This window comes from Pyrus communis, chromosome 17 (assembly GCF_963583255.1).
Source record: "Pyrus communis chromosome 17, drPyrComm1.1, whole genome shotgun sequence".
Lineage (NCBI taxonomy): Eukaryota > Viridiplantae > Streptophyta > Magnoliopsida > Rosales > Rosaceae > Pyrus > Pyrus communis.
The window spans coordinates 3,193,088-3,220,517 of record NC_084819.1 but is presented as its reverse complement, the minus strand read 5'-3'; the positions used below and the strand labels follow the sequence as shown (position 1 = coordinate 3,220,517).

Sequence of the window (27,430 nt, the reverse complement as noted above, 5' to 3'; positions counted from 1 at the left end):
ATGAGTTGTGGTTGAGGCACTTGCTTGGACTTTTTGTTCAATCAGGTATTGCAATATACATCTTTCTTCTGGCGTGGAACGCTAGCTGGCTCTCAAGTCTAACCATACCCATGCTTCTTGTTGGGCTTATTAAGTACGGAGAAAGGACGTTGGCCCTAAGGTCAGCAAACCGCAAAAAGCTTCGTGAGTCGATGCTCACACGGCCTGATCCCGGCCCCAACTATGCAAAATTCATGGGAGAATTTGCTCTGAATAAAGTAGAGGGGTACGAAGTGAGTGAGGACTGAAGAAATTGGTGAGGTTCTGTTGAATAAGTGGCCAAGTGGCCATACTTTAGATTAAACAAAAGAAGGTGGAAACACCTTTCCTTGTTTTGAGGAGAAAAAAAGGGAAAAGCAACAACACCTTTCATTATTGTGTTTTGTTCTCTTAAACACCCGTGGGTGTTGGTTCAAAGGTGTGAGCTCATTCATTTCGGTTTTGGAAGAAAAACAAGAGAGAAGAGAGCTTCCTTTTTTGCAGAGAACAAGGGAGAGTTGCAGAGAGCAGAGGAGAGAGCATTCGGCTCTCCCATTTGAAACAGTGATGCTCCTTCCCATTTGTTTGTAATCCCCTTTTGTTAGTGATCACTCAATCAAAGATATTTGTGCTACATTTTGTGGCTTTTGGGAGAGAAGGAATTTGGTATATGTTTCCATCTTCTCCATTTGTTCTTTGTGAGAGTGAGAGCTATTGGGTGTATGTGGGCTATTGGGTTTGAGAGTTAAAACTCTATTTGTAATCTCCTTTTGATATTAGTGGAATTTCCTCGCCGTCTCGAAACTGGATGTAGGCTTACGCCGAACCAGTATAAATCCTTGTGTCTTTTGGATTATTTGTCTTGTAATATTTTGCCGTATTAGCTTTGGTTTCATATTTGAAGCTTCCGCACAACAAGTTCATGTTCCACATGCTAGTAATTCCTATAATGTTGTTGATAGAGTAAACTCTGGTGAAGCAAACGTAGTGCTCAAAGCGCACGACTTATTTATGGACTTTAGGCGCCTATTTGTAGATCTCATCCTCAGCTTCCAAGATCGAGATAGCAGCCAATTCTTCTTTCAGAATATTGGATCTCCTGAAACTGCTTTGAAGTAGTTGAGGTTGAACTTGGATATGCCTATGATGCATTCTACCCCAAGGCTCCCCTAATTTATACTCGTCGGGGTTGCATCTTTCGCGCCATCATTTTCTTCACCACTTTTCTTGTTCTTTTGTGCTTTGTGGGAAGTGTGAGGCACAAGAACTGGATTGATTTGCTTATTACTTACACACTGCTAGTTGGAGCTATTATCTTAGAGATTTATGCAATGGTTTTTGTACTTTCTGCTGATTGGACAACACTGTGGTTGAGTAGGCAGGGTAAAACACCCTTTGCACAATTTGTCCAACGCATTCAACAGGCTGATGGGCAGAGGTGGTCAAATTCGATGGCTCAGTTCAATTTTCTTAGCTTTTGTCTCAGAAGAAAGCCTCCAGCTCCTCCTGGAATCCCAAAGAAGTTCTATGCTTCCTTGAAAGTGTGGCTCTTCAATCATGTAATGCAAAAGTTTGATGAAAATTTGAAGATGCACTTATATGTTACTCATAAGCCACTATCCAGTGAGTTGAAAAGGTTGATATTTGACCACTTGTCAGAGAAATCGCGTAGTGCTGGAAGTTTAACGGAGTTATGCGCCACTAGAGGTAATCTTGTCCTTGAACAGTATGGATTTTCGAATTACATGGATTGGACAACAAAAGTAGAATTCGACCAGAGCATTCTTCTGTGGCATATTGCCACAGATCTTTGCCATCAATGTGATCCTGCGGGACGTTCAGCCACAGAGAATTTGCATCGTGAAATGAGCAATCATATAGCAGATTATATGATGTATCTCCTCGTCGTGTGTCCCTTCATGATACCCATAGGAATCGGTCTGATCAGGTTTCAAGACAGCTGTGCCGAGGCCATGGAATTTTTTGATGCAAGAATTCTCAGTCATTCAGCTAAATCCGCAGCCTGTAAAAAGTTGCTTCGCGTTAGCACTGAAGTAAAACCCGCTGAAGTGAAGGGAGACAGAAGCAAATCTGTGTTATTTGACGCATCCATCCTTGCGTCATTGCTTAACAAGCAAAACGAAAACAAGTGGGAGATACTGAGCCAAGTATGGAATGAAATTCTAGCCTATGCTGCTAGTCACTGTCCTGGGAATTACCACGCTCAGCAACTCCGAAGAGGGCGGAGAGCTCCTTACTCATGTCTGGCTCTTGATGGCTCATCTTGGTATCACCGAGCAACTTCAGATATCACAAGGACATGCAAGAGTTAAGTTGGCTGTGTCCTAGTTCAGCTCTTTCTTCAGGGCAACTAGAGATGCATGACTCATCTTGGTTCGCATGCTACTGCATGCAATGTATACGTTTAGTTGTGTTCAAATTTAGCATTTCTGTTGCAAATGGCATTCCCTATTTGCAAAAAGGATCCTAAACGTTTCTTGTTGCACATGGAGCAACCTATAATAAAAAGTTTACTCTCTTTTGTTCGTGTAAATTTTCAAGAAAAACAATTTCATTGCTCCGAGATAAGTGTTATCTAATCGGTAATGTATACCATGAACCATCCCAAAAATTTATCCTACAAGACCTTACCTAAAATTTTGGAGCTCAAGACGCCTATCAAAATGGGAGGCCTCGGAGCTTAGGACCCCACATGCATAGCGTGCAGCCACACATACACATGTATGTATTTCTTTTCATGGTTTTGTTTTTCAATTGGTTAGTACTTAATAAGACATAATTAGGGTATATGAATTTTTATGTCTACTCTCCATTTAGCCATTAAAATACCTGTGCCGTCCTGGAGATGTTACATTTAATTCAAAAATACATTTTTATATGACAAGAGAAAGACAATATGTATTTTGTCCCATAAATTAAATACCCTTTATCCAAATTTTACATAGCAAGTAGAAACGTTTGACTCCAGGAGAGGAGAGAAACAAATTTTATATAGCAAGTAGAAAAGTACTCTAAGAGAGGAGAGATACAAATTTTACATAGCAAGTAGAAACGTTTACTTCTTTTTTTTTTTTTTTTTTTTTTTTGAACAAACGATATTATGTACACTGTCTAAGGGGAAGGGGGTGGGCTTAGCCTTACAATGGAATAACAATAATGTGGTTCAAATTCGCCTTTGGCGAGAATTGAACAGAAGACCTCTCACTTATAAGTGATAAAAAATATCACTAGACCGTAATACTAAGTGACAAATAAAAACGTTTGACTCTAGGAGAGGAGAGATACACATTTTATATGGCAAGTGGAAAGCTGTGTCTATCTGTATTTGGTCAGTTGCACCATTGGAGATACAATTATTCAGCATAGGCAGATGACAAGAGCAAGTTACGTTGTATCTGTACTTTTATATGTTAATTCAACGCTTCCATATGATATAATCCTAAATTAATTAATTAGCGCTTAATTACAAAAATATTAAATGTATATTGCAGACTTGGATTCTTGGAGATCATAGGGGTTATACAGAAGTTAAGGACAAGGGAAAAGAAGCTATGGCTTCCGATGTCGTTTTCTTGGTTGTTTATCACAAATTAAGCTTTATGCTGTTTTGTGAAAAAGAACCGATCAATATGTACTCTAAATGGGTGATAAACAAGGTTGTGGGGACATATATGAGTTTTCAAGAGATGGGAAGTCATTTAAGAAATGCAGAAGAAAAGCAGACAAGTGATGATGAAAATGTTAGCAAGTCGATTGAAGAATTTTTGGGCATAGCTCATGATTTGGAGGACATTATCGACACTTTCGTCCTCGGAAGAACACGCAGGCGGAAATCTGTTTTCGTCAGGTGCATTACATTGTTTAAAGGTCTAAAGGCTCATCACAACCTCTGGAAAGAGACGATGCAAATCGAAGAAAGAATCTCGGCTTGGAAGTTGAAAATAGTAGAGCGACATCCTTTTGCTAACAATAATGATGATACTAACAATCCTGAGTCACAAGCTCCCGCAAGCTCATCAACATACTCGATGAACTACCCTCCCACTTAAGGCCATGCCTTCTCTATCTTGGGATGTTTCCAAGAGAAATGGATATACCCGTCAGAAGATTGTTTCACCTGTGGCTTGCAGAAGATTTTCTGGTCAAAAGGTCACATATTCAGAATAACGGAGTGACTGCTCCTGAAGTTTCAGAGGATTTGGCATTGGAGTATTTGGAAGATCTGGAAAAGAGAGGAATGGTCCGTGTATCCTGATCAGTATCCGATGCAAGTCCCAAGAGATGTTGTATGACAGGAAAATTCTATGACATCATTTTGCCCAAAGCTGAGCAAGTCGGTTTCTTTCATATTAACAAAAATATTGCATCGTCATCATCATCAACTGACCGTGACCATGTTCATCAGAGTCAGACACCTCCTCCTCGGGTTGCAGTTCGTAGGGTTGCCGAGTATGCTAACATCAAGGACTACCCAGCTGACTCAGAACTTTACATCCAATATCTGCGGTCTTATACATCCTTTAACTTCTAAAAGAAGGATATGCAAGCACTCCAAATTGGAAATTTTGTCACCAAGATCATAGGTAAAAGAGGCTATTCGCTACTCATGGTGCTTGATCTTGAACGTGTTTATAAACCTGCGTTGCCTAAGAACTGGGATATCTTTATCACTTGAGGTACCTGGGCCTAAGATGGACCTTCGTGGATGCTCTTCCTTCATCGGTTCGTAACCTCATCCATCTGCAGACCTTGGACCTCAAGCATACTTATATCCGTTCTCTCCCAGTTTCCTTTCAGAATATGGATTTCTTGCGGCATCTATACTTGAATGATATTCGTGTGGGTAGGATTTGGATGTTGGATAGTGGCCAAATTAGGCTAGGAAACAAAACAATAGTGATGAGGGAACATCATGATGAGGATTATGTTTCCTTGTTTTGTGGCTTGTTTTGTGGCTTAAATTGCTCCATGTTTTGTGGCTTTTTCAAAGCCATGTTTTGTGGCTTTTTTCAAAGCCATAATTATTTGGCATAAGAAGGGGCACGGGTGAAGAGAGAGCAAGGAAGAGATGTAAAGCATCCAAAGAGATGGTGAGAGCATTTGGCTCTACCATGGGTAAGGGTGAGAGAAATCAAGAGAGCTAGAGTGAAAGATCTCTTGTGAAAGGACTCTTGGGGTAGAGTGAGGCTCTTGGGAAAATTCTGTGAGTGGGTGTACAAGGGATATGAGATTGGGTTATGTCGATTTAACTCATGTGTAACTTGTACTGTTTTTCTCATAGTGAAGAGCAATATCTCTCCGAGGACGTAGGCAGGTTTTTGGCGAACCTCGTAAATTTCTCGGTGTCTTTATTTCTTGTATTTTATTTTGTTCAACTGTGTGTGATTTTGGTGAGGTTGTAATCTGAATCTCGGTTCCGCACTAACGAACGGGTCAAGGCACAACAATTGGTATCAGAGCATCGTTGGGGGCTTTGGTTCGTGGGAGGTCCAGATTTGTTGTTCACCATGGAATTTTCAGTTGAGCAGTTTAAAGGGAGAGGCGGTTTTGCTCTTGATAAAGGAGAGTAATGGAAGCCTGAAGAAATGGAAGCCGTGTTTAGGGATGCTTGGATCAACTGCGAAAGTTGATGTTGAGGAAGAAGACAAAGGCCTCTTTCTTCTTACCTCACTTTCAGATTTGTACGAGAACCTTGTGAAACTTTACTGCAAGGAAAGAAACAATAAGTTTGGAGCAGGTGCAAGCTTCTTTGGTGTGGAATGATACACACAAGAGACCATGGATGATGGTGGGCACAAGACTGCTTAAGCTATTCAAGGTTGAAATCGTGGAAGAAAATTGGAAAGAGGATTTGAGAGAGACAGCAGGTTCGGATCCGGTTCCGGAGGAAAGGGTCCACAGTGCTACGGGTGCAAGGCCGGGTTAGCAAGTTTGTGGTGGAAGACTTTGAGTATGCCCTCTAGGTACTCGAAGCAACACTTCTCCTGGTGATGTTTAGTCTCAAGTGTTGCAAGGGTTTTGCAGCAGGTGGAGCTATGGGATTCACAGGTGATGAGAAGGTCCTGAGGTAGGAGGAAGTGTGGGAATTTTGTCTGGCTCGATGGGTTGTTGCTGGAAATAGGCGCGCTGACGAGTTTCCAAGTTGCAGACAATGAAGAGGAGGAAAACCTGCTGGAGGAGACGAGGATGTGTTGAGATCCTGTCTGAAGCTAAATGGTGATTTTTAGCTTGCAGCAGCTGCACATGCATTGGCAGTAACTGAATCGGAACAGGACCAACGAGGTGGATTCAGAGTGTGCATGCTGGTACGTAAGGCCAATGAACTTTGGTACAATTTGGCCAAGGTGGAGATTGTTGGATAGTGGCCAAATTAGGCTAGGAAACAAAACAATAGTGATGAGGGAACATCATGATGAGGATTATGTTTTCTTGTTTTGTGGCTTTTTCAAAGCCATGTTTTGTGGCTTTTTTCAAAAGCCATAATTATTTGGCATAAGAAGGGGCACGGGTGAAGAGAGAGCAAGGAAGAGATGTAAAGCATCCAAAGAGATGGTGAGAGCATTTGGCTCTACCATGGGTAAGGGTGAGAGAAATCAAGAGAGCTAGAGTGAAAGATCTCTTGTGAAAGAACTCTTGGGGTAGATTGAGGCTTTTGGGAAAATTCTGTGAGTGGGTGTACAAGGGATATGGAATTGGGTTATGTCGATTTAACTCATGTGTAACTTGTACTGTTTTTCTCATAGTGAAGAGCAATATCTCTCCGAGGACGTAGGCAGGTTTTTGGCGAACCTCGTAAATTTCTCGGTGTCTTTATTTCTTGTATTTTATTTTGTTCAACTATGTGTGATTTTGGTGAGGTTGTAATCTGAATCTCGGTTCCGCACTAACGAACGGGTCAAGGCACAACAATTGGTATCAGAGCATCGTTGGGGGCTTTGGTTCGTGGGAGGTCCAGATTTGTTATTCACCATGGAATTTTCAGTTGAGCAGTTTAAAGGGAGAGGCGGTTTTGCTCTTGATAAAGGAGAGTAATGGAAGCCTGAAGAAATGGAAGCCGTGTTTAGGGATGCTTGGATCAACTGCGAAAGTTGATGTTGAGGAAGAAGACAAAGGCCTCTTTCTTCTTACCTCACTTTCAGATTTGTACGAGAACCTTGTGAAACTTTACTGCAAGGAAAGAAACAATAAGTTTGGAGCAGGTGCAAGCTTCTTTGGTGTGAATGATACACACAAGAGACCATGGATGATGGTGGGCACAAGACTGCTTAAGCTATTCAAGGTTGAAATCGTGGAAGAAAATTGGAAAGAGGATTTGAGAGAGACAGCAGGTTCGGATCCGGTTCCGGAGGAAAGGGTCCACAGTGCTACGGGTGCAAGGCCGGGTTAGCAAGTTTGTGGTGGAAGACTTTGAGTATGCCCTCTAGGTACTCGAAGCAACACTTCTCCTGGTGATGTTTAGTCTCAAGTGTTGCAAGGGTTTTGCAGCAGGTGGAGCTATGGGATTCACAGGTGATGAGAAGGTCCTGAGGTAGGAGGAAGTGTGGGAATTTTGTCTGGCTCGATGGGTTGTTGCTGGAAATAGGCGCGCTGACGAGTTTCCAAGTTGCAGACAATGAAGAGGAGGAAAACCTGCTGGAGGAGACGAGGATGTGTTGAGATCCTGTCTGAAGCTAAATGGTGATTTTTAGCTTGCAGCAGCTGCACATGCATTGGCAGTAACTGAATCGAAACAGGACCAACGAGGTGGATTCAGAGTGTGCATGCTGGTACGTAAGGCCAATGAACTTTGGTACAATTTGGCCAAGGTGGAGATTGTTGGATAGTGGCCAAATTAGGCTAGGAAACAAAACAATAGTGATGAGGGAACATCATGATGAGGATTATGTTTTCTTGTTTTGTGGCTTTTTCAAAGCCATGTTTTGTGGCTTTTTTCAAAAGCCATAATTATTTGGCATAAGAAGGGGCACGGGTGAAGAGAGAGCAAGGAAGAGATGTAAAGCATCCAAAGAGATGGTGAGAGCATTTGGCTCTACCATGGGTAAGGGTGAGAGAAATCAAGAGAGCTAGAGTGAAAGATCTCTTGTGAAAGAACTCTTGGGGTAGATTGAGGCTTTTGGGAAAATTCTGTGAGTGGGTGTACAAGGGATATGGAATTGGGTTATGTCGATTTAACTCATGTGTAACTTGTACTGTTTTTCTCATAGTGAAGAGCAATATCTCTCCGAGGACGTAGGCAGGTTTTTGGCGAACCTCGTAAATTTCTCGGTGTCTTTATTTCTTGTATTTTATTTTGTTCAACTATGTGTGATTTTGGTGAGGTTGTAATCTGAATCTCGGTTCCGCACTAACGAACGGGCCAAGGCACAACATTGGACTGGGTTTAAAGACACACGAAGTATTCAGACATTATCTGGAATATTTGTCGACAGGGAGACCTTGACACTGTTAGAAGGCTATATCAAGTTCCCCAACAACCTAAAAAAGTTGGGTGTCACAGGCCGCTTAAGTACTCACGGATTAGGCCAGTGCATCGCGAAACTAACTAGCCTAAAATCTTTAAAGTTGAGGTCCAAACAAGATGATGAAATGGCCAGGAGCAAATCAAAACCTCCAGAAATTGGAAATCCGACGCTGCCATAAGCTAAAAAGCGTTCCGGAAACACTTATCAATTCCACTACCTTAGAGGAATTGACGCTCACAAATATGCCAGAGGAATTTGTTGCAGAGACTCAACTTCTATCTTTGAAGACTAATACGTGGAAATTGATCATAAGGTGAATCCATTGCTTCAGTGTGCCATTGGAGACGTTGCTTTCGATAATGAAATTAACTCCTTGTTTGTTTCTTCTGATGGTAATGTACGTAAAATTGCTTGCTGCTCTCTGCTTGTATTTTCTGTGTGTTTTCTGCTTGCAGTTGCTGTGTGTAATTTGTCTGTGTTTCTTATCCACATGCGCTGCATGATTGTGATGAGGTGCTATGTATTTAAGTTGTTGCTGTTGATCTTTAACTGATCAGGGCGCTTGCTCTAGTTGTTGTTGAAATCGAAATAAGATGGATTTGAAGTTTTCTTCACGTTTTTCTTTTGTATGTATTGTGCTTTCATCGACAGTCTATGCCCTCAGGGCCTCGGTGGTTAAACTTAGTGGCAAAAGCCTTTAAATTTCGTGTTTTTCTTTTATATCCGACAGTTACAGGTTAAGCGACAATATTGATTTTTCATCCGACACTACTTAAACCACCTGTCGGAATGTCTTATCTGACAGAATATCGTATTAAACTGTCACCACCCTTGTAGTAGTGATTGTGTTATGTGATACCAGAACATTGACAATGATTTGTAGAGACATGAATCAAAATATTTTCGATTGCTTTTACCGCCCTTCTGTTTACGGGGTGTGAATGTGATGTATGTGACGAATATGATATATACCTATCCAGTGCAATTTATGTAATATGTAACAAGGGTGAGTTGTTAAAGTATTTCTATTGACCAGTCATGTCATCAAGGCTCGATTCGGAGACTCAATTGCTTCGATTTTAAGGAGCTATCGTGGAGACGGTAGGAATAAGTATTCAATTTACCCAGTTATGTCAAGGAGCTGCATCAACTCTGTCAACCTTCATTTCACCATCACAATGCCAAGTAAAATCTCCCAATTCTTTCCATTTTATCGGACCTCCCAACTTTCTGTTAGCTCCAGTGGGAAGAATAAAAAACCACAACAAGTGGCCCAATGTTCAGGGCGCGGACTGCGGCTCCCCAACCGAACAAAGAAAATGTGGGAGGTTTCAGGTATGCTCCAAGCTGGTGCTTCTGCTTGACTGTGGTCACGAGTAGGGTGAATTTCCCATAACCTCTCTGGACCCGGAAGGGGTGGATAACCGTAGCTTGCCACCAGTTGTCCCTCTTTTGAAAAGAAAAAAGTAGGAAGAATAAAAAATATTTCTATACAAGCAGCTTGTTTTGGAAGGGATGGATAACCGTGACTTGTCACAAAATTTTTTCTACACATGAAAATCAAGGACACATACACACACACACTCTGTTTCGGAAGCATGCATACCTGTAAGCAGCATTCTTGGCTTAGCTTGTCAAATTTACTCTGGACATAATCCAACCGTTATTCGTTCAGTTTGGTTTGGTTCGGCCTATGGAAACAAACTAAAACCGAAAATTAGTTGTATGCTTGCGGGAGGAGTGAGATTTTTCACTGCAGAACTGCAGAAGGTAACTAGTATAGACTTGAATGTCTTATGTTGTTGCGTTTTTACCATGATGTGCACATCCTCTGATGTGGTACATGATTGTGATGAGGTCCTAATTATTTACTCTGCTTGTTGGCGCCGTCACCGTCCTCCGTCGTGATGGTGCTGATGGTTCTCTAAACTGAAGAGACTAAAAGTTTCTCAGTCTTAGTTTACTTGCAGGGGTAAGTAAACGAAGGAGGAATGCCTCCTAGTTCCAGACAAGTTACCAGTGCAATTTCTCGACCTCAGGACCAATGTTGTCTCGCCACTTTAACCTCGAAAAATGGTCTAAAAACATGATCTTCCTAGCATTTTTATTTAAGGAACGGATGTCACCACTTATAAGTTCGTGAATTGTACAGTGGGAAGAAACTACACATTTCCATATGAGAAGAAACTACGCATTTGCTTATGGCTTAGCAGCAAGTTTTTCCTATTTGAATATTACATGTTTACATAATTATCCTGATGACTTCTGCAATGCGGTTAACTACACTTTCAGATAAATTATTGATCAACAATATCATTGACAACAACTGTACGTTCGCAGTATCAACGAAACAAAAGGCATATCAATGCATGTTCGATCCAATGTGTTAAAACTCATAGAATCAAAGGGCTTGGATTCGATGGAGAGTCCAATCCAATGTGGAAAAAATTCATGACAACAATATACAGTAATTTCAATAACCAAATTACAAATACAATATGAAAATTCTCAAGCAAATAACGAGTTGGGAAAATAACAATCAATTGGTTTAATAAAATAAAATTCCACAAAGAATAAAACTCCCCCAACTTCTAATCTATGCCCTCCTATTCCCCCCTCTCCCAAGATCTGTCCCACTGACATTACCTCCCTCGTTCCTAAACACACCATCAACAACATACTTCCCAAACCTAAACCCAGAGCCCTCACCGGAGCCCCAACGTGCCGTCGTCCCTCGCAGCGGCCGCCATGGCCGTTGAGCCACGTACACCCTCGACGATTTGTACGTACCATGTATCCTACAACATAGTGATCACAATCGCCACTCATTTTTTTGTGTACTTTGTGAAAAATATCTACACATCCAATTAGGGAGACACATTTTTGTTAACTCAATGCACTAAACCCTCCTCCCTTCATCATTTGCCTGAATTCCTTGTAGTTGACCCTCCCATCTCCGTCCACATCCACCTTCATGATCATCCTCTTGCAGTCCTCTATAGTTCTCCCTTGCTTAAGCCCGAGGGACGACAAAACCGACCTCAACTCATCGACGGTTATGAACCCGTCTCCGTTTTGATCAAACACGTTGAATGCCTCCTTCATGTCCTCCTCCTCGTCGCGCTCGTCCATGATAGACTGGTACAACTCCCCGAACTCGTCAATGTCCACGCACCCGTCACCGTTCACGTCAATCTTCTCGATCATGTTGAAGAGCTCCTTGTCGGGGATGTAGATTCCCAAGTTCTCCAAGGAGTCGTTGAGCTCCTGCTTGGTGATCCGCCCGTCCCCATTGCGGTCAAACATCTGGAACACGCGTTTGAGCTCATTGGGGTCCATTCTGACGTGACAAGCACCGCCAGAAGGCAAGGGCAAGGGCAAAGACAACAACGACGGAGGTGGGGGTTGGGGTGACGGTGTTTTGGTGTCAAGAAGAGTGCTGTGGTGGGGGAACCAGGAGGAGGGGAGGAGAGGCCTGAGATGCTTGGGGACCAAAGAGAGGAGGAATGTATTAAGAAGATTGTAAATAAGGAAAATCCTTCGGAAAATGGTTGGCATTTGGGAGGAGTTTAGGGTAACACCCTCTTTTTGTAGGGTGGTGGTTGCTCTTGCCTTAACCACTCTTTCTTCCAGTTTGTTGAGAAAACTTTGGAGACAATTTTAGGGTTTGGTGCGCACATTGGCCTCTAAATAGTGTGCCACTTTTACGCGTATTTTGAAAAAAATAAATATTATTAATTAATTTTAATTATTAATAATGATTAATTAGTGTACCAATTAATTTACAGTTTTCAAAAACGCGTTGTTATAATTGTCGTTTGTGACTTGGAGTAGGTGGGGAACCGATTTTGCTTAACTTTTTTAGTTTTTTGATTTAAAAATATGACCGTTGATTTAAAAAAGTGAACGTTGATAACGGATCTATGGGTTAAAGAGTTGGGAGAAAAAAGGACGACGTTGGGGACTGCAACGCGGCAAAGGTTAGGGGCCGGCAAGGATAAAATGACCGTTGGATTGACTCTCCCAGCGTGGCGTTGTAGGTTTGATGACGCGTGGCGGAATTTAAGAGTAGAGATATTGGTTACATCTTTTTCGTTTCTTTGAAGCAAAGTCGTTGCGTAATGGAATAAGTCATTCTTGTTGTGGTAGCTTTCTGCTAGGGTTTGGTGTGAGATTCGATCAACTATGGAGATATTTATTTATTTTATTATGATCTAGTGATATTTATTTTCACTTGTAAGTAAAAGGTTTTAGGTTTGATTCTCGTAAAAAACGAATTTGAATCACATTATTGCTAGCATATTATGAGGTTAAGTCCAATATCTCTCTCTTAGTTCAAAAGAGAAGAAAAAAAGAGAAATGGATATGATCTTATCATTTCCTTTTATTATAATTTCTAATTCTACTCAGTAAATAAAAAGTATTAAGCTAGATCTCATAGATAACGAGTTTTCTATCATTTTATTATTTTACTCTTGGTGTAAGTGTGCCTGTATGAAAAAAGCTAATCGGAACTCTGATCATTCATCTATATGAGTTCCAGTGCTATACTGGAATTCATAGTGGTGGAGCATCATGATACGTTAACAACTCGTATGTTTCTGTTCCATAATCTGTCAACCAATCATTTTTTAGGTTATCATTAAAAATAAAAGATTAGTGTTTAAATTATTTTTTGAAATGAACGCAAATAAGTGGTTAGCACCGTACTTTTTTTATACAATTTATTATCGTTTTACTAATAGAATTTTTGGGGTGGATTTGAGAACCGCATCACAATACCAAACCCAAACCCAATCCCGATTTGGCTTCCTGCTCCTCCCTCCACATGGTCGGGAGCCGACGGAGACATTTGCCATCCCTAGGTCACCGCATGGCTGGACTGGATAACTAGTTTATGTATGTATAGTACTAAAACATGTCGGCAGCAGTTTGTTTGTGCTCACATTTTGTGCAACATGTGATCAGATACTCCATTGGACATTAAAAAAAAATGAAAACTAATGAAAATGGATTGATAATTTTAAGTTTTAACGATAAAGACAAAATAAAGGGTAAAGTGAATAGTACCATAATTGACTTTTTAGTGTAAAAATATGATTTTTCGTTAAAATGAACAGTACCATGAGCTTTTCGTTAAAATTCCTTAAAAAAATCTAATTACCAGGTCTTAGTAGTAAACTCATCTGTTAAGTACAAGTTGACAAAGCCACTCGGACTCATAAGTTAATTCTAAGTCCGTACTCCACATAGCCTGTTCCAGGCTCGATGTGTAGCGTTAGTGAATCATACGATGGTAGTCAGAAAAAGGCTAAAATGCTCTACGAGTCTTCTCAGCGTCCAAAAAGATTGAGTGCCATGACCTCATCACCAACTAGTCATTTCTTATAAAAAAAAAATTTTAAAAAAGGCGCCACTCGGACTCGAATGGTCTTTTACAAAGGAATATATAAATAAAATGTCTATATATATTGAATGGTCTTTTATAAAAGTATATATAAATAAAATGTGTATATATATATATTAAAAATAATTAAGATGCTCCATAACAGAGACTCACAAAGTGCAGTTTTAGTCCAGCTGTTGATGAGCTGCTGTTTCTCTTTCAAGTGGGATAGCAAGTTAGCAACTGCCTTTAAATCAGATCTGGCCAGCCAGACCCTTCAATCACGCCAATGCAACCGCCGCTAATGCCAAACGGGCAGTTGCCTCACGTCAATGCGCCAACTGTCTCGCCTGCATTTTTCTTCCTTCACACATCTGTGTCGTGATACCATCTGATATGACACAACTCTCCACATCCTCATATGTCACGTTGCGTGCGATCACACTCAAGTCAAGTTCTCGGACAACAAATCAGGTGACCAAACGAATCCTTCAACATACCATAAATATATTAAGTTAACCGTGCTAATCCAATTTTAGATACCAAACGAGTGCTTAGACTTTCTCCTCTTAATATATTAAACGTGTTCGAGACTATCCCAACATGCTAATTATTGCTGTTAACATGTTGCTTTAAGAACAATAGACCAAACAATACTACTAACAGAGATATAATAACAAACAATTTAAATAAAACCTAAATAGGAAAATAATGTTTTCTCCAATACAATCTTAATCTTTCAGGAAAATGCAGCATAAACAAAGTCAAAAGTTTTTCTGAAAAGGAGGATGCCAAAGGTCGTCTAATGCTAACAATTCTACAAACTAAGTGAGAAAAACAGGAAAAAAATGAAACCGTATTACACGATGCTGACAACGCACGTCGTTCATAACATCAACTGACACGATAAGCACTGAACTCTTGAGTACAATTCATTGCCATCAAGTTGAAAAAATACATTTCATGTTGACGGGAAACCATGCTAGTGCAGTGTTCAGCCAAACGCTTCAATGAGAAAAGCCTTATAGATGCTCATGAACTTCGCCACGAATGCTGGCAAAATAAGATTGAGAGGAACTTCATTAGAGGCAACGCCAGCTCAATAGGCAACTTCATTTTGTCTAATGTGTCGTTACAAGCCCCCACAGGCATAGAGAAATGTATGTAAGCATGTGCGTGTGTGAGGGAGGGAGAGAGAGATCATCAGACGCTAGAATCTATCAAAACTACCTTGATTCTGACCGTTGTAACGGAAAAGGGAGTCTGATATTTAATATACATGTAACCAATGCCATTATAACTGCTTGAAGGGCATATGCTAAAGGGGAAGCTGTAATTACTAACCTAAATGAATCCTGATGACCAAAAAAGTAACCTTGCGGGGAAAGTACAATAAAGTAGTCTCACTTGCAAATTGCCTCTATCTAAATTGGTAAGCAAACAAATATCTAGCAACAGTTTAGGTATATGTACTGAAAACTAAAAGCCTGTTCGTAGAGAGAAAAATGGAGATGGTGAGGAGAAAGAGCAAGGACATTACATGTATGAAGAAGAAAGGAAGAATAATACATAAAACTGCTTGTATTAATTGTAAATGGTTTTTAGTTCTAGGTTTATAATCATTTCGTCCATTTCAATCCTTTTTCTTTTCAAAACGAAAAATCAAAAAACACGAATACAAAAACAATATCGCACACGCTATAAAAAGCCAGCATCCAACATTACTCAGTGCTGCCTAATCTAATATATTTACCATGCACACATAAAATAGATGAAACCTTATATGCAATGAGATGTTGTTTTCGCTATGTGAAGGTATTCTAATACCCTTTTTTTTTTTCCAGTCAAGTATATTTCAAAAACACTTTAACCCATTAATCCAGAGCAACCAACATAACGTGTATGGTTTCCTCGTTTATACTTATCATAATCTCATGCTGCATCCAGAGAGATAGAAGTACCTTCAAGGTGAAATATTGCTTTCTGCCCAAGACGCATCCTGTGTTCCTGTAAACAAAAAAGAAATGCAATGTAAAGATAACTCTACGAGATTACAAAAGTGTAGACCCAGAGGACAATAAGATGCAAGGATATTCTCTGAAAAGCTTATGCGTCAACACATTAAGGCTTCCACTACGCCTTGCGGAATATAAAGTATTATGATACAAATAATACATTGTGTTAATAAAAAATAAACCTAATAATTCCTTTTTATTGGTCTCACTAAGGCCTTCCATAGTAGGCCGGCAAAAGTGAGCATGATACCAATATATTTGGGCTGGAAACCGAGTGTGTACCGATATATTGAACTCGTGAGTGTAATATTAATATATTGAACTCTCACACTAGTGTAGCAGTAGTGTTACACTAGACGGTATTAAACTTAGGTTGCCTGATTCCTGTATATAGCTATCCCATTAGTTCAAACTACCGTGGAAGGCCTAAGCCCAAATGCTCAAATCCATGATAATGTACGCCTTTTCAACAATTCAGCCGAATTATAATTGCAATTGCATACACTTTGATCAAATAGCGTATGCTATTTGGGAACTCCACAAATCAACTACATGTAGAAAATTTTGAACGCCTCGCGAACAAACCCGGAAATTCCACGCACTACGAAAACACTATTTAATACACTGATATATGTATAACCAACCACAACCTAGCTCCCAATACCGTACAATAACATCAGATGACGACCAGAAGAATCCACCAAATCAACCATGGATCATGGATATCCTAACTGCATTGTCTTCTTGGGATTTTATCATTTACCATAATATGTAAAGCGGGTGGGAAAGATTTTAAAAAAATGAAGGAAAATGACTATTAGGACATTATGATATGAAATACCAAATGTGTAAAACTTTATTAAATTGTTGACCAATGTGATGGCGTCAGCATGCTAATCATAATTTTTGTGGTCGTGGTATGCTAACGTTGATTTGCAGCACAACAGATGCAAGCTCATAATAAGCAGAGATGGTCAATATAAACTTGATCTAACCACATTGTGCAAAAGGAACTCAAGTCGGAACCAAGGGTATGGAAAGTGATTATACTTACGTAATATGCAGCCCAATGGCAGACCTCATGCTTCAGTTCTGCATCCAATTTCTTCAATAACTCACAAAGCAGCCTCTAAGAAAACAGAAAATATAACTTTCAAGTTAATTTGAGCAAAAACTGTGGAAACGAAAATAAGGGAACACTTGAAGATTATTCCGTGGGACTAAACTAAGAAGTAGCTCATAAAATTTTTGCCACACTTAATAAACCCTAGAACAATTGGATAAAAAATAAAAAAAAAAAACCCTAAAACAAATAAGGTAGGGCAACAAATTATAGAAAACAATAGTAAAGGAAAATATTTGTACCTTCAAGATGATCTCTGGAGGAATACAATTTAGAAGTAGCTCATACAGCTTCTGCCGCACCTGATAAAGCCTTAAGCAAACAGAATATTTTTTTTTTATCAGAAAATTTTAGGAAAAAGTGGAAGATCCGAAATGAGAAGCCAGGAATCACCAACCCTACTTCATTAATCGTGAATATAGCTACAAAAATATAAGGAAAAACTTCAGACATCCCATAATGAATTAAATAAAGGATCTTCTAACAACATAACAAAAAAGAAATTTGTCAAATCCTTTCATATTAGATGATCGCATTACTGTAAACAAGGGCCTGCTGGTCTCCATTTTCACGCAATTACAAAATCTCCCTTGGTGGGAAAATAAAGCCTTTTTTAATAATCATGACCTTAGATTCAAAATATCCAACACTTTCACATCATCTAGCTGAAAGAGTGAAAAATTTGAAAGATATCATGGGAGGTTAGATACAAAACTGGATGGCTGAATTATGAGGATGCATCAAAATTTGTCACATCTGGCTATGTGGAATCTATTCTGCTTCAATTCCAGAAAAAGAAACCACAAAAGCCAATTGAGACTGACAATCATCTAATGGCAGATTAACCATCCATGAAATGTTGCAAAGGAGGGGAAGATGGATGATTCATACATGCATCTAGATATCACAAAAGATAAGGCACGTGATAAAGAAGAAGTTATTTTGTTGATCAAAAGAGTATTCCAAGAATAGTGCATCCAAGGTGGTACAGTAAGATACAAGAAAAAGGTTAATGGCAAAGTATAGCAACCGCAAGCAACAAAGAATAATAAAGTAACTCTTCACAAGAATTCACTGAATTTACATCATGATCTTCATTCATAAACCAAAGTCCAACTACTAGAAGATGCTAAAAATGATTATCATAAAAATCTCATTACAAGCAAAGTAAATAAGTGACATGCATACCGTAAATCTGTGGGCCTCCACGGTGAGAGATCCAAGAATTAGAATGAGGAACAAGAAAGGTGGCATGCTCTTAAAATGGCATGCAAAGAGGGTTCGAAGGTCCAATACCTAGTTTGGAAAATACTACATGACGATGGACCTTCTACGGATCTTGCATAAGAAGCCCATATTTAAGCTGCCAATGATTTTATTTATTTTTAATTGAAGCAATAAACTTAGAGAAATGTAGCCAATACACAGCGGCTTTCTTTTTCCTTTCTTCCTTTAGGTAACTAATAAACAAAAAATACGAAAAAAGAGAGAAATTGGCTATTTGAAGCAACCCAATTAATGAAGCATCTACAAAAGTTCAATTGGATATGTTGTGAAAGAAAAATGATGAATGAAAATAAACAATTAATGGGGGCAGCCTCTACTAGACAAATAGGCCAGCCAATGGCTTTCCACATTTTACAGTGTTTTCTTGAGTTCAATTTGACCATTGAACTAGAACAATTTCAAACTCCAGATAAAATGCTGCAATATATGTCAATATTGTACGAGCCAAACCTTTTTGGGCTCTGCTCCTTCATTATATCAGAGGCGATTTCAGAAACATATTCCTCCCAGTCCATTGGGGGTATTGATTGGTTACTTGTAAAGGGATACCTACAACCACATGAAAAGTACGGAAGACCCTAGCCATCAGAACCTGTGCTATTCCTGCAAGGTGCATAGGCGCATAGAAAGAAAAAAACTGCTTCACACAACGGATGACCAATTAGAACTCTGGCACTCAACTGTTGGACACGACAAGTTTCTATTGACAATATAGCTCTCCTTAAGCTCCTATTTGATTTTTCAGCTATACGAGCAGTGAATCCAGAAGGAAGTTGCAGCGCTTCCTTCTTTCCAATGAACTCCAATATCTTAACAATCTGGCACAAAAAGTTTCACATGAAACCATCGAATGAGACCTAAATTGATAGTGGGAGTCAACATACTTTATGACATCAAATTCTAAAATTTGTATGCTAGCAAATTTAACCTGGTCTTCTGTTGGCGCATTTATTCGCACATTTAAACACCGAGACCGGATTGCTTCAGTAACCTTTGAAGAACTGTTACAGCATAGTATTAGCCGGCAATAAGCACTATATTTCTCCATAGTTCTTCGAAGAGAATGCTGCGCTTCTCTTGAAAGCTTGTCAACTTCATTCAGCACTAAGACTGGCATTGCAAAGAGGACATGTTATCAGCACACAAATCTTAAAGACTGAAACACCAAATTTGTTGATCATCCAGCTGCATTTTCTTCGTTTTCTTAGGTTTTTAGAATGGGGACGAGAGAGAAAGATACAATGCCTATTGAACAGAACTGTGAAAAGGATGAGAAAACAAAATAAAAAACCATAAGATGAACAAGCAATTTATTCTAAAGAAATACTGCATACTGTTCAAGTGAATGTGCAAAAGAAATACTTCCAAACGTATACACTGGATAAGTTTTATTCATAAATAATAGGATAGTAAACTTAGTTCAACTTACTTTTATATCCTTTTTTCCCTTTTGTGTCAATGGGCCTATTTTTAGCCATTTCTTTAATTATCTCTTGGACAATATATCTGTCCTGAAAGCCTGCATCACTGGGGTTCAATTCAATATGGTTTGTGCTTGACAATGTAGTCAACTCTATATCAATGGTTCTGCTCCCAGCCTATAAATAAATCATAGGAAAAAAACTTATGGTTAAAATTGAATGCAAGAAAAATCAAATGAATAAGCAAGTGGAAGATTTAATCAAATACCGGTTATAAGGAGCTCAAAACGCATTGAACAATAGTTTTAGGTTGAACAAGGAGATATTCAAAGGAAAATAATCTTTCATAAATATAAATAACGTTACTAATACATTGTATAGGCCCAAAATGTCTGGAAATAAGGTGAGCATTAAAGGATACATAAATTGGTTAACATAATATGCTCACAAAGGTTGGAGATGTCAGTGTCCTTCTGCCATATCATGTAAGAGATCTAAATATATCCTACAGCTCCAATTCTATGGAGGCTTTTCTCTAAAAATAAAAGTAAGCACCTAATTTTGTTTCAAGAAGCGAACAAATAGAGGTAAGAAAAACCAATCCATGCATTCTGAACAAGGAAATGAGAAATGAATCATAAAGAGGAGAAAATTGAAATTGAATTTGAATTCATAATTAATTATTCGGATATGAAATGGCTCATAAACATAATACTTTAGCATGTTCGACGTATGGGATAAAAGATGGCCAGTAATCATCAATGAACAGGAATTTAACACAGCTTTTCACCAAAATGACAAATAAGCAACAATTTTTACAGAAGTTGCAACAATGATCAATCCCATCAATCAAAAGAAGGTGAAGCTTACATCAACTTTCCATGCCCTATTTTCCACTTTCACCTGCCAACCACAAACACAAAATTTCTCAAATGCTAACCAACAAAATTTCGGATTGTGATTGACTTATAAGGACGAATTGCTCATTACTGGAACCGCAAAAAGATAAAAAAGATGCAAACTTTTCGGATTGTGATTGACTTGTAAGGAGGAATCCATCCTTGCATGTTTAAATTCGTTTCGTTTTAGTTCTGAAGATTCGTTTTATACCAAAACAAAATATATAAAGGTGGACAGAAGACCCAAAAGAAAAAGATCAATAATTTGAATCCCAAAAGGTCAAAACAAATAAACGGGAAAATGTATGAGAAAATTGGGACCTTATCGGCGCTGGGACCGAAAACCTGACGGAGGAGGGCGATGATGAGGGTTTTCTTGCCGGAGCCAGAAGGGCCATAAAAGAGCAAATGGGGACAATCCTGCTCTGCAACCTGCACAAGAAGAAGTTAGGGTTATGAAATCGTAGAAATTGGGAATTGAAATCGACGAGAGAGGGGTAGAGTCGCACGAGTTTCTTGAGGTTTTGGGCGATGTCTTGGTGGACAATTGCCTGGTCTAGGGTTTTGGGTCGGTACTTGTCTACCCACAGCATCTTCTTCTTCAGTCTTCACTGCCGTCACTTGGAGAAATCAGGCAAGGAAAAATTGAGAAAAGCACCGGAGGACAAAAGTGGCGCGAAATTCCACTCTGTGTGTGGGGCCTAATCTGGGGCATCTATTTTATTATAGCCGTTGGATTCATCCGACGGTAAATACAGTGTAGATTAATTGATTTATTTGAGTAATGGTCCCTCAACTATTTTGAAGCATTTAATTGGAGTAATAGTCTTTTATCAGCAAATACACTATTGCTAGCCCATTCGAATAATAGTCTTTTAACTAAAAATCTATGATCATTTGGTCCCTTAACTCTTCAAAACGTGTAGTTATGGTCTTTTTCATCAATTCCGTTAAAATGAGTCACGCGCCACACACGTGAGATTGAATAAAAAGGTAAATATGGAAAACGAAATGAGAAAATTTGAGAAAAGATCTTCTCCGAATGTTTTCCACCAAGCAGTGGGGGATGCATTGAGAGGCAGGGGGTCAGCTGACCCTCCGAACTTTGGTGAATGTCCATGGATATTTTGGGTGCTGACCCTCCGAACTTCGGTGAATGTTCATGGATACCTTGGATGCTGCTGTTTTGAAGATTAGAGTTGACTTCATACGTACCCTCAAATTGTTTGATAAAATGTATGAAATAATAGCGAATGAAATGGTGATCTTAATGAATAACAATACATCATTATTCTTGGACAAACATATTAATGAGATGCAATAATATCAAACATTGTTAGTGTGTTCAAAATAAGTGTGTTTATTTGTTAAGCATTCATATGGGAGCAATCTTGAAACATGTTAGTTACCCTCGCAAATGAAGCATTAACAGATGTGTAGTATGCCTTTTCAAATGACTTAAGCTGCAAAGCGAGGGATAAAGCATGAGATTAAGGCCCCTTTTCAAACTTGTCTTTGATTGGGATTTCGATTGAGGTCGGTTCCTCATGTGCCTAATAAGTTGAGGCAATCTCGATTTAAGCCAATTCCAGTTTTTCCTACCAAGACTTGATGAAATCACAACTCAAGCATTAAAATTTTTTTCTGAACACGAGGATGCCAAAGTTGTCTAATGCTAACAATTCTACAAACTAAGTGAGAAAAACAGGAAAAAAATGAAACCATATTACACGATGCTGACAATGCACGTCGTTCATAACATCAACTGACACGATAAACACCCAACTCTTGAGTACAATTCATTGCCATCAAGTTGAAAAAATACATTTCAGGTCGACGGGAAACCACGCTAGTGCAGCGTTCAGCCAAACGGTTCAATGAGGAAAGCCTTATAGATGCTCATGAACTTCGCCACGAATGCTGGCAACATAAGATTGAGAGGAACTTCATTAGAGGCAACGCCAGCTCAATAGGGCACTTCTTTTTGTCTAATGTGCCATTCAAGAGTACAAGACGTATAAATTGGCAAGCAAACAAATATCTAGCAATAGTTTAGGTATATGTACTTAAAACTAAAAGCCTGTTCGTAGAGAGAAAAATGAAGATGGTGAGGAGAAAGAGGAAGGACATAACATATATGAAGGAGAAAGGAGGAATAATACATAAACTGCTTGTAATAATTGTAAGGGTCCATTAGATGTTAGCCCTTACAATTCACGATCATTTGACAAAAACTCATTTATCTATAAACATCCAATAAAAGTCCAAATTTAAAAATGTGTAGTCACATTGGAAAACTATTGATCTACTAATAAAATAGTATCATGCTTATGCCACTTATGCTTATCAGCCGTTTCCAGAAAATCATCATTAACCCCAAACGTTTCAAATCCAGACTTAACAGCCGTTTTCAGAAAACTATCCTTATCTCTGGACATCTTTTCAGACGTTTCTAATCCAGACGTTACGATATTGATTCCAGGTTCTATCACTGATTTCAATAGTTACCCACGCTTCTGGAAAGAGATCCAAAATCAGAAAAATCCAACCTTTTTTTGTTTTGAAATACATCATTCAACTGCAATAGAGATAATTTGAAACAACATGCCGTATATTGCATCTTCAATGAATTTGATAATAATATGGACATTTAAACAGGTGATTACGATATATTTTTTTTCATATTTCTTTTATGAAAATTTGTACGTATTCTGTAGTATTTAATCTTGTCACCTTCGTGGGTACATTATATACCGTTGAACAATGATAAAAAAAAAATTGGCAGAAGTAATCTATTTCAAATTGTTGGAACATATATGACCATAATTTCCTTCGAAAGTATACCATTCTTTGAAATGACTCAATTGTGTTATTTACGTTGTATTTTGGTGCAATTCTATATTGTGCACTTATAACGTGTTTGAGGAAGTCTTGAATGAAAGTTATATGCCTTGTTGGTAAATTGTTGTAAATAAAATTCAAAATAATTTACCAATAAGTTTAAGAAAATTATATGCCTAATTTGCTTACCCTGTATGTAATATATATCTTTAATATATAAAGCCAGTGGCCCGTTGTGGGGTCACCCTCTTCGACAAAACATTTTGGACACAAATGTCCTCAAAACAAAAACATTCAGAAGAAGTACAAAATAATACATCAAATAATCCAGGGAAATTTTCGTCATATAAACAGTATTTTTAAATAGTTATTATTTTAAATCATAATTTTGCCATTAAAATTACCAAACAAGCCACTTTCCTCCCTGCGTGCAGATCAGCAGCTGCACTGCTGTTCTTCTCCTCCTTCTTCCACTCCAAAAACTTCATTTCATCATAACTTTTTCATACGGCAGCGAAATCGCGCAAGGTCGGAGCCTATAGATTCGTATCAGAACCCTCTGCCATCTGATATGATACCCGCACCTCAAAATCAACTGTGTTAAAAGATTGGAGCCTAGAACAGTGACCGTTTTTTGGCGGAGTTTTGCTGATTCCGGCCAATCCCTGCAGGGATTTGGTCTCGGCCCAAGAGAGAAAGTTGATCCTCTCCTAACGATCTCTCTACCTATCTCTTCAATTTTCTCTCCAATTTTCTCTGCCAGAACCTGTGGAGAAAAAAAAATTGATTTTTTTTTTTTTTAGTTTTTGGTTTGTGGGTTTTTAATTTTTTGATTTTTTGTGCAGGTAAAGGAAGAACCCAGAAGAGATATGTCACTGAAGGACTTGATAGGAGCGCCCTTCATTGGGTTAGAGAGGTTTGTGAAGAAAAATCATTACCCTCTTTCTTTTTTCGAATTAAAAAAAAAAAGAAGTAGGGTTTAATTTTTACTGTTGTTTGATTTAGTTCTCAGCATCATTCGTGGTATTGTAGTGATTCACTACCTGATTAATAAAACCCATATTTTAATTTTTTTAATTTTATGGATTTTTGGCATCTGATTTTGGTTTTTGACGTCTTCTTAGTGATTGACTTCTTTGGTTTGGTGTTTATTTTGTGATTTATGCCTGCAAATAGAAGTTTTGAAATCTTGGAAAATTTGAAATGTTAGGGTTTGATCCGTGTTCGCTCGAGATTGGTGGTAGTTTCATAGCAGTCCAAACAAAATTGATATTAAATTGAAGCCAAGAATAGGAAATTTTGAAGTATATGTTATTCTGTTGCTGCAAGCAATGTGATTGCATCCCTTAGACATTAGGTATATGCCAAATCTAATAAAATTTTAGTATGCGATTTTGTGATAATCTTCCATGGTAAGTGACTTTGGTTTGTTTTGGTTGATCTGAATTTCAAATTTCCAGTTGAATTGTTTGTTTTGGTTTGCTGCGCATGATATGAGCTTCAAATTAGATAATTTATGTGTGTTAATACTTATCCTTCACTAGCTCGCTCAATTGCATAATTTGCATTAGTTGTTGCTTGAACATGTTCTGTCACTTACATTTTACGTGGGGAAATTTCTTTCATTTTAGATTTTTTTTACCCCTTTGAAGCAGAAAAATAATGCAATTATGATTAAAGTTTCGTTTTTGGTACTTCCCTAATCCTGTGATTGCGTGCAGGGTATAGCCGAAACAGAAAAAACTAATGTACACGAATTTCTTGATGTTAACGGCAGACCAGTTCTCATAGTGGATGCTTCTAAGCATCTTTCTGCTGTAAATTTTATATTTTTCGCCATGTCCGACTCCATACCATATAATCTTAATATTTTTGAGGTGTTACATGCAAATTTTAATCGATAAAATAGTGTTACTTTTTAACTTAAAACATGCAGATTCTAAGGGACACCATCCATCAAGAGTATCGTGATGTTGTCGAGAGGCGAGTTTTTACAGGTTTGAATCCCTCACTTGCCACTCATCAGTGGTTGCTATTTCCGGAGCTTCTACTTGAATTTCTATGATCTGATTTTATAGTTTATTTCTCTTGCATTTTGTGAATGTCAGTAACGAGCGTAAGAGCTGATGAAGAGGTAAAACTTATTGCACTGTTGAAATTATGGTATATCTATACCAATGTGAAAGCTCAGTTTCTAATTATTTAACATTGTACAGACAATTGAAAGATTAATCAAGACAGAATACAGTGAACATATTTTCCGGATGGCAATCCAAGAACAAGGTGGAGGCCAGGTTTGTCAAATTTCCTTTTTTATTCTCTACCCCCAAATAAACACTTCTTACTATCGAAATTGTGCATTCTCTCACAAACTTGACAAATCTTTTGACATCTTGAACAATTAATTTTAAGCTCCCAACTCTTCTAGCTTGGGTTGTTGAAACACTTAATTTTCTGATTAAGATTGATCATGTCCAAAATTGTGTATCAAATTGTAGATAATGGACACTTTGGCCAAAATTCAAGAGCGACATGATGCTGTTAAAGATCTTGAGAGAAAGCTTCTGGATTTACAACAGGTATCTTCTTAGTTTGTTCAATGATGTGTACTCTGTGATGGAAATGAAGTTGCTATATAATACAAATGTCTAGCATAGGCCTTACTTTTTAGAGTTCACTTTACAATTTGGTATTGCCGTATTGAATATAATAACATTAATCTGTTGAATCTTGCTGCCTGGCATTCTGCAAGAAAGTGTAGGATCGGTTAGATCATTAAGTTGTGTCATGATGTGTTAATCTGTGTCCGTCATGTCGCTCATAAGAAAACCAAGCTATGATCCACTTTTAATGTCACGATTCATTGAGGCCAAGGCCAACCGGGAGAATAGCTGCAAAACTGAAAGGAAAACTTTCTATTTGTGTTTCGCCATGGGTATATGATATATGTTAAACACTCACTCTCTCTTATGCACAGATATTTCTCATGTCTTGCTATTTTGTAGATTTTTCTGCAATTTTTTTGGGTTACAAATAGTGTTGGCCTAATTTATTTATCGTTTGTGTGTGACTAATTGACTTCAGAGCTGTTAAAAAACAAAAGGTTATCTATAGTCTCTGAAAAACAAATTTTTTCAGTGGATATAATGTGATCAATTCCTTTGACAAATGCAGGTGTTTGAAAAATTTCAACTCTGCAAGTTGTGAAAAAAAAGGGTTTCGAAGTATTGTGCTTTCACGTTTCGGCATCTTTCCATTTCTGTTTCAAGGATTTTTGCACTAAAGGTAAGTGATCTAAAATTAGGGAATTGTTAACATCAAATTTTAATTATATGTTTTCATTCTATTTTTTAAAGTTTGAATAAACTTTGATATTCCTTTTAGCTTTGATTGTGTTTAAATTTAAGTCCTAATTTCGGTGGTTTGTTTATAATTAGTGTGTTATGTTGTTTTGTTGTGTGATTTATGTGTTTGTTTATGTACGGGAGTCTTCACAAGAAATGTTGTGTACAAAGATATTTTGCTTCCATCAAATATATGATAAGGTTACATTCATTCTTTTGCTTCCATCAAATATATGATAAGGTTACATCCATTGGCTTTATATATTACTAGCCTCCTTGCACATGATCAAGCACGTGGGAAAGACTTTTATAATGATGTCGTTTTACGCACAACTTATACAATTTAAATGTATTTATCTACGTGGATTTGAAAAGTGAATAGGGGGGTAGTCAACTTAGGATTTGAAAGGATTTTAATAGATTTTGCCTATCTTATGTATACTAGTGATTTGGTGTATCTACGTGTATATTTGCCTATCTTATGTATAATAGTGATTTGGTGTCATCGAGCTTCAACAAAAATATTTGGACAAAAATGCCTCTAAGACACAAAAACTTCAAAGCCATCCCAAAATAATGCATCAAATAAGGTAGGAGCATTTTTGTGACATCC

The 27,430-nt window shown here is 38.2% G+C and overlaps 3 protein-coding genes across 3 annotated transcripts; 1 reads left to right on the top strand and 2 right to left on the bottom strand.

Annotated features, from left to right (window-relative positions):
* Positions 1-10,899: 10,899 nt before the first annotated feature.
* LOC137722918 (calmodulin-like protein 7) lies at positions 10,900-12,142 on the bottom strand. The gene has a single exon (XM_068462038.1). The coding sequence runs from the start codon at positions 12,057-12,059 to the stop codon at positions 11,388-11,390; it is 672 nt and encodes a 223-aa protein (XP_068318139.1). The 5' UTR covers positions 12,060-12,142; the 3' UTR covers positions 10,900-11,387.
* A 2,414-nt stretch (positions 12,143-14,556) lies between these two features.
* Positions 14,557-21,284, bottom strand: LOC137723025 (replication factor C subunit 3). Its single transcript, XM_068462179.1, has 11 exons — positions 21,142-21,284; positions 20,954-21,064; positions 20,604-20,636; positions 19,742-19,910; positions 19,241-19,422; positions 18,994-19,130; positions 18,763-18,861; positions 17,268-17,337; positions 16,957-17,031; positions 15,849-15,894; positions 14,557-14,940 (listed from the first exon to the last, which is right to left on the bottom strand). The coding sequence occupies exons 1-11, from the start codon at positions 21,223-21,225 to the stop codon at positions 14,882-14,884; spliced, it is 1,065 nt and encodes a 354-aa protein (XP_068318280.1). The 5' UTR covers positions 21,226-21,284; the 3' UTR covers positions 14,557-14,881.
* A 2,618-nt stretch (positions 21,285-23,902) lies between these two features.
* Positions 23,903-26,680, top strand: LOC137723243 (syntaxin-132-like). Its single transcript, XM_068462399.1, has 7 exons — positions 23,903-24,171; positions 24,319-24,389; positions 25,195-25,470; positions 25,582-25,607; positions 25,690-25,767; positions 25,972-26,052; positions 26,648-26,680. The coding sequence occupies exons 3-7, from the start codon at positions 25,404-25,406 to the stop codon at positions 26,678-26,680; spliced, it is 285 nt and encodes a 94-aa protein (XP_068318500.1). The 5' UTR covers positions 23,903-24,171; positions 24,319-24,389; positions 25,195-25,403.
* The last annotated feature ends 750 nt before the right edge of the window (positions 26,681-27,430 follow it).

Bases quoted from the DNA above. Each gene is read 5' to 3' on its own strand.
- LOC137722918 (XM_068462038.1), bottom strand. From the start codon at position 12,059: ATGCCAACCATTTTCCGAAGGATTTTCCTTATTTACAATCTTCTTAAT.
- LOC137723025 (XM_068462179.1), bottom strand. From the start codon at position 21,225: ATGCTGTGGGTAGACAAGTACCGACCCAAAACCCTAGACCAGGCAATT. The intron at 19,131-19,240 runs GTTAAATTTGCT...TTTTTGTGCCAG, and splicing joins ATGCGCCAACAGAAGACCAG to ATTGTTAAGATATTGGAGTT. The intron at 14,941-15,848 runs GTACTTCTATCT...TTATTTTGCCAG, and splicing joins AGCAATATTTCACCTTGAAG to CATTCGTGGCGAAGTTCATG.
- LOC137723243 (XM_068462399.1), top strand. From the start codon at position 25,404: ATGCAGATTCTAAGGGACACCATCCATCAAGAGTATCGTGATGTTGTC. The intron at 25,471-25,581 runs GTTTGAATCCCT...TGTGAATGTCAG, and splicing joins CGAGAGGCGAGTTTTTACAG to TAACGAGCGTAAGAGCTGAT. The intron at 25,608-25,689 runs GTAAAACTTATT...AACATTGTACAG, and splicing joins GCGTAAGAGCTGATGAAGAG to ACAATTGAAAGATTAATCAA.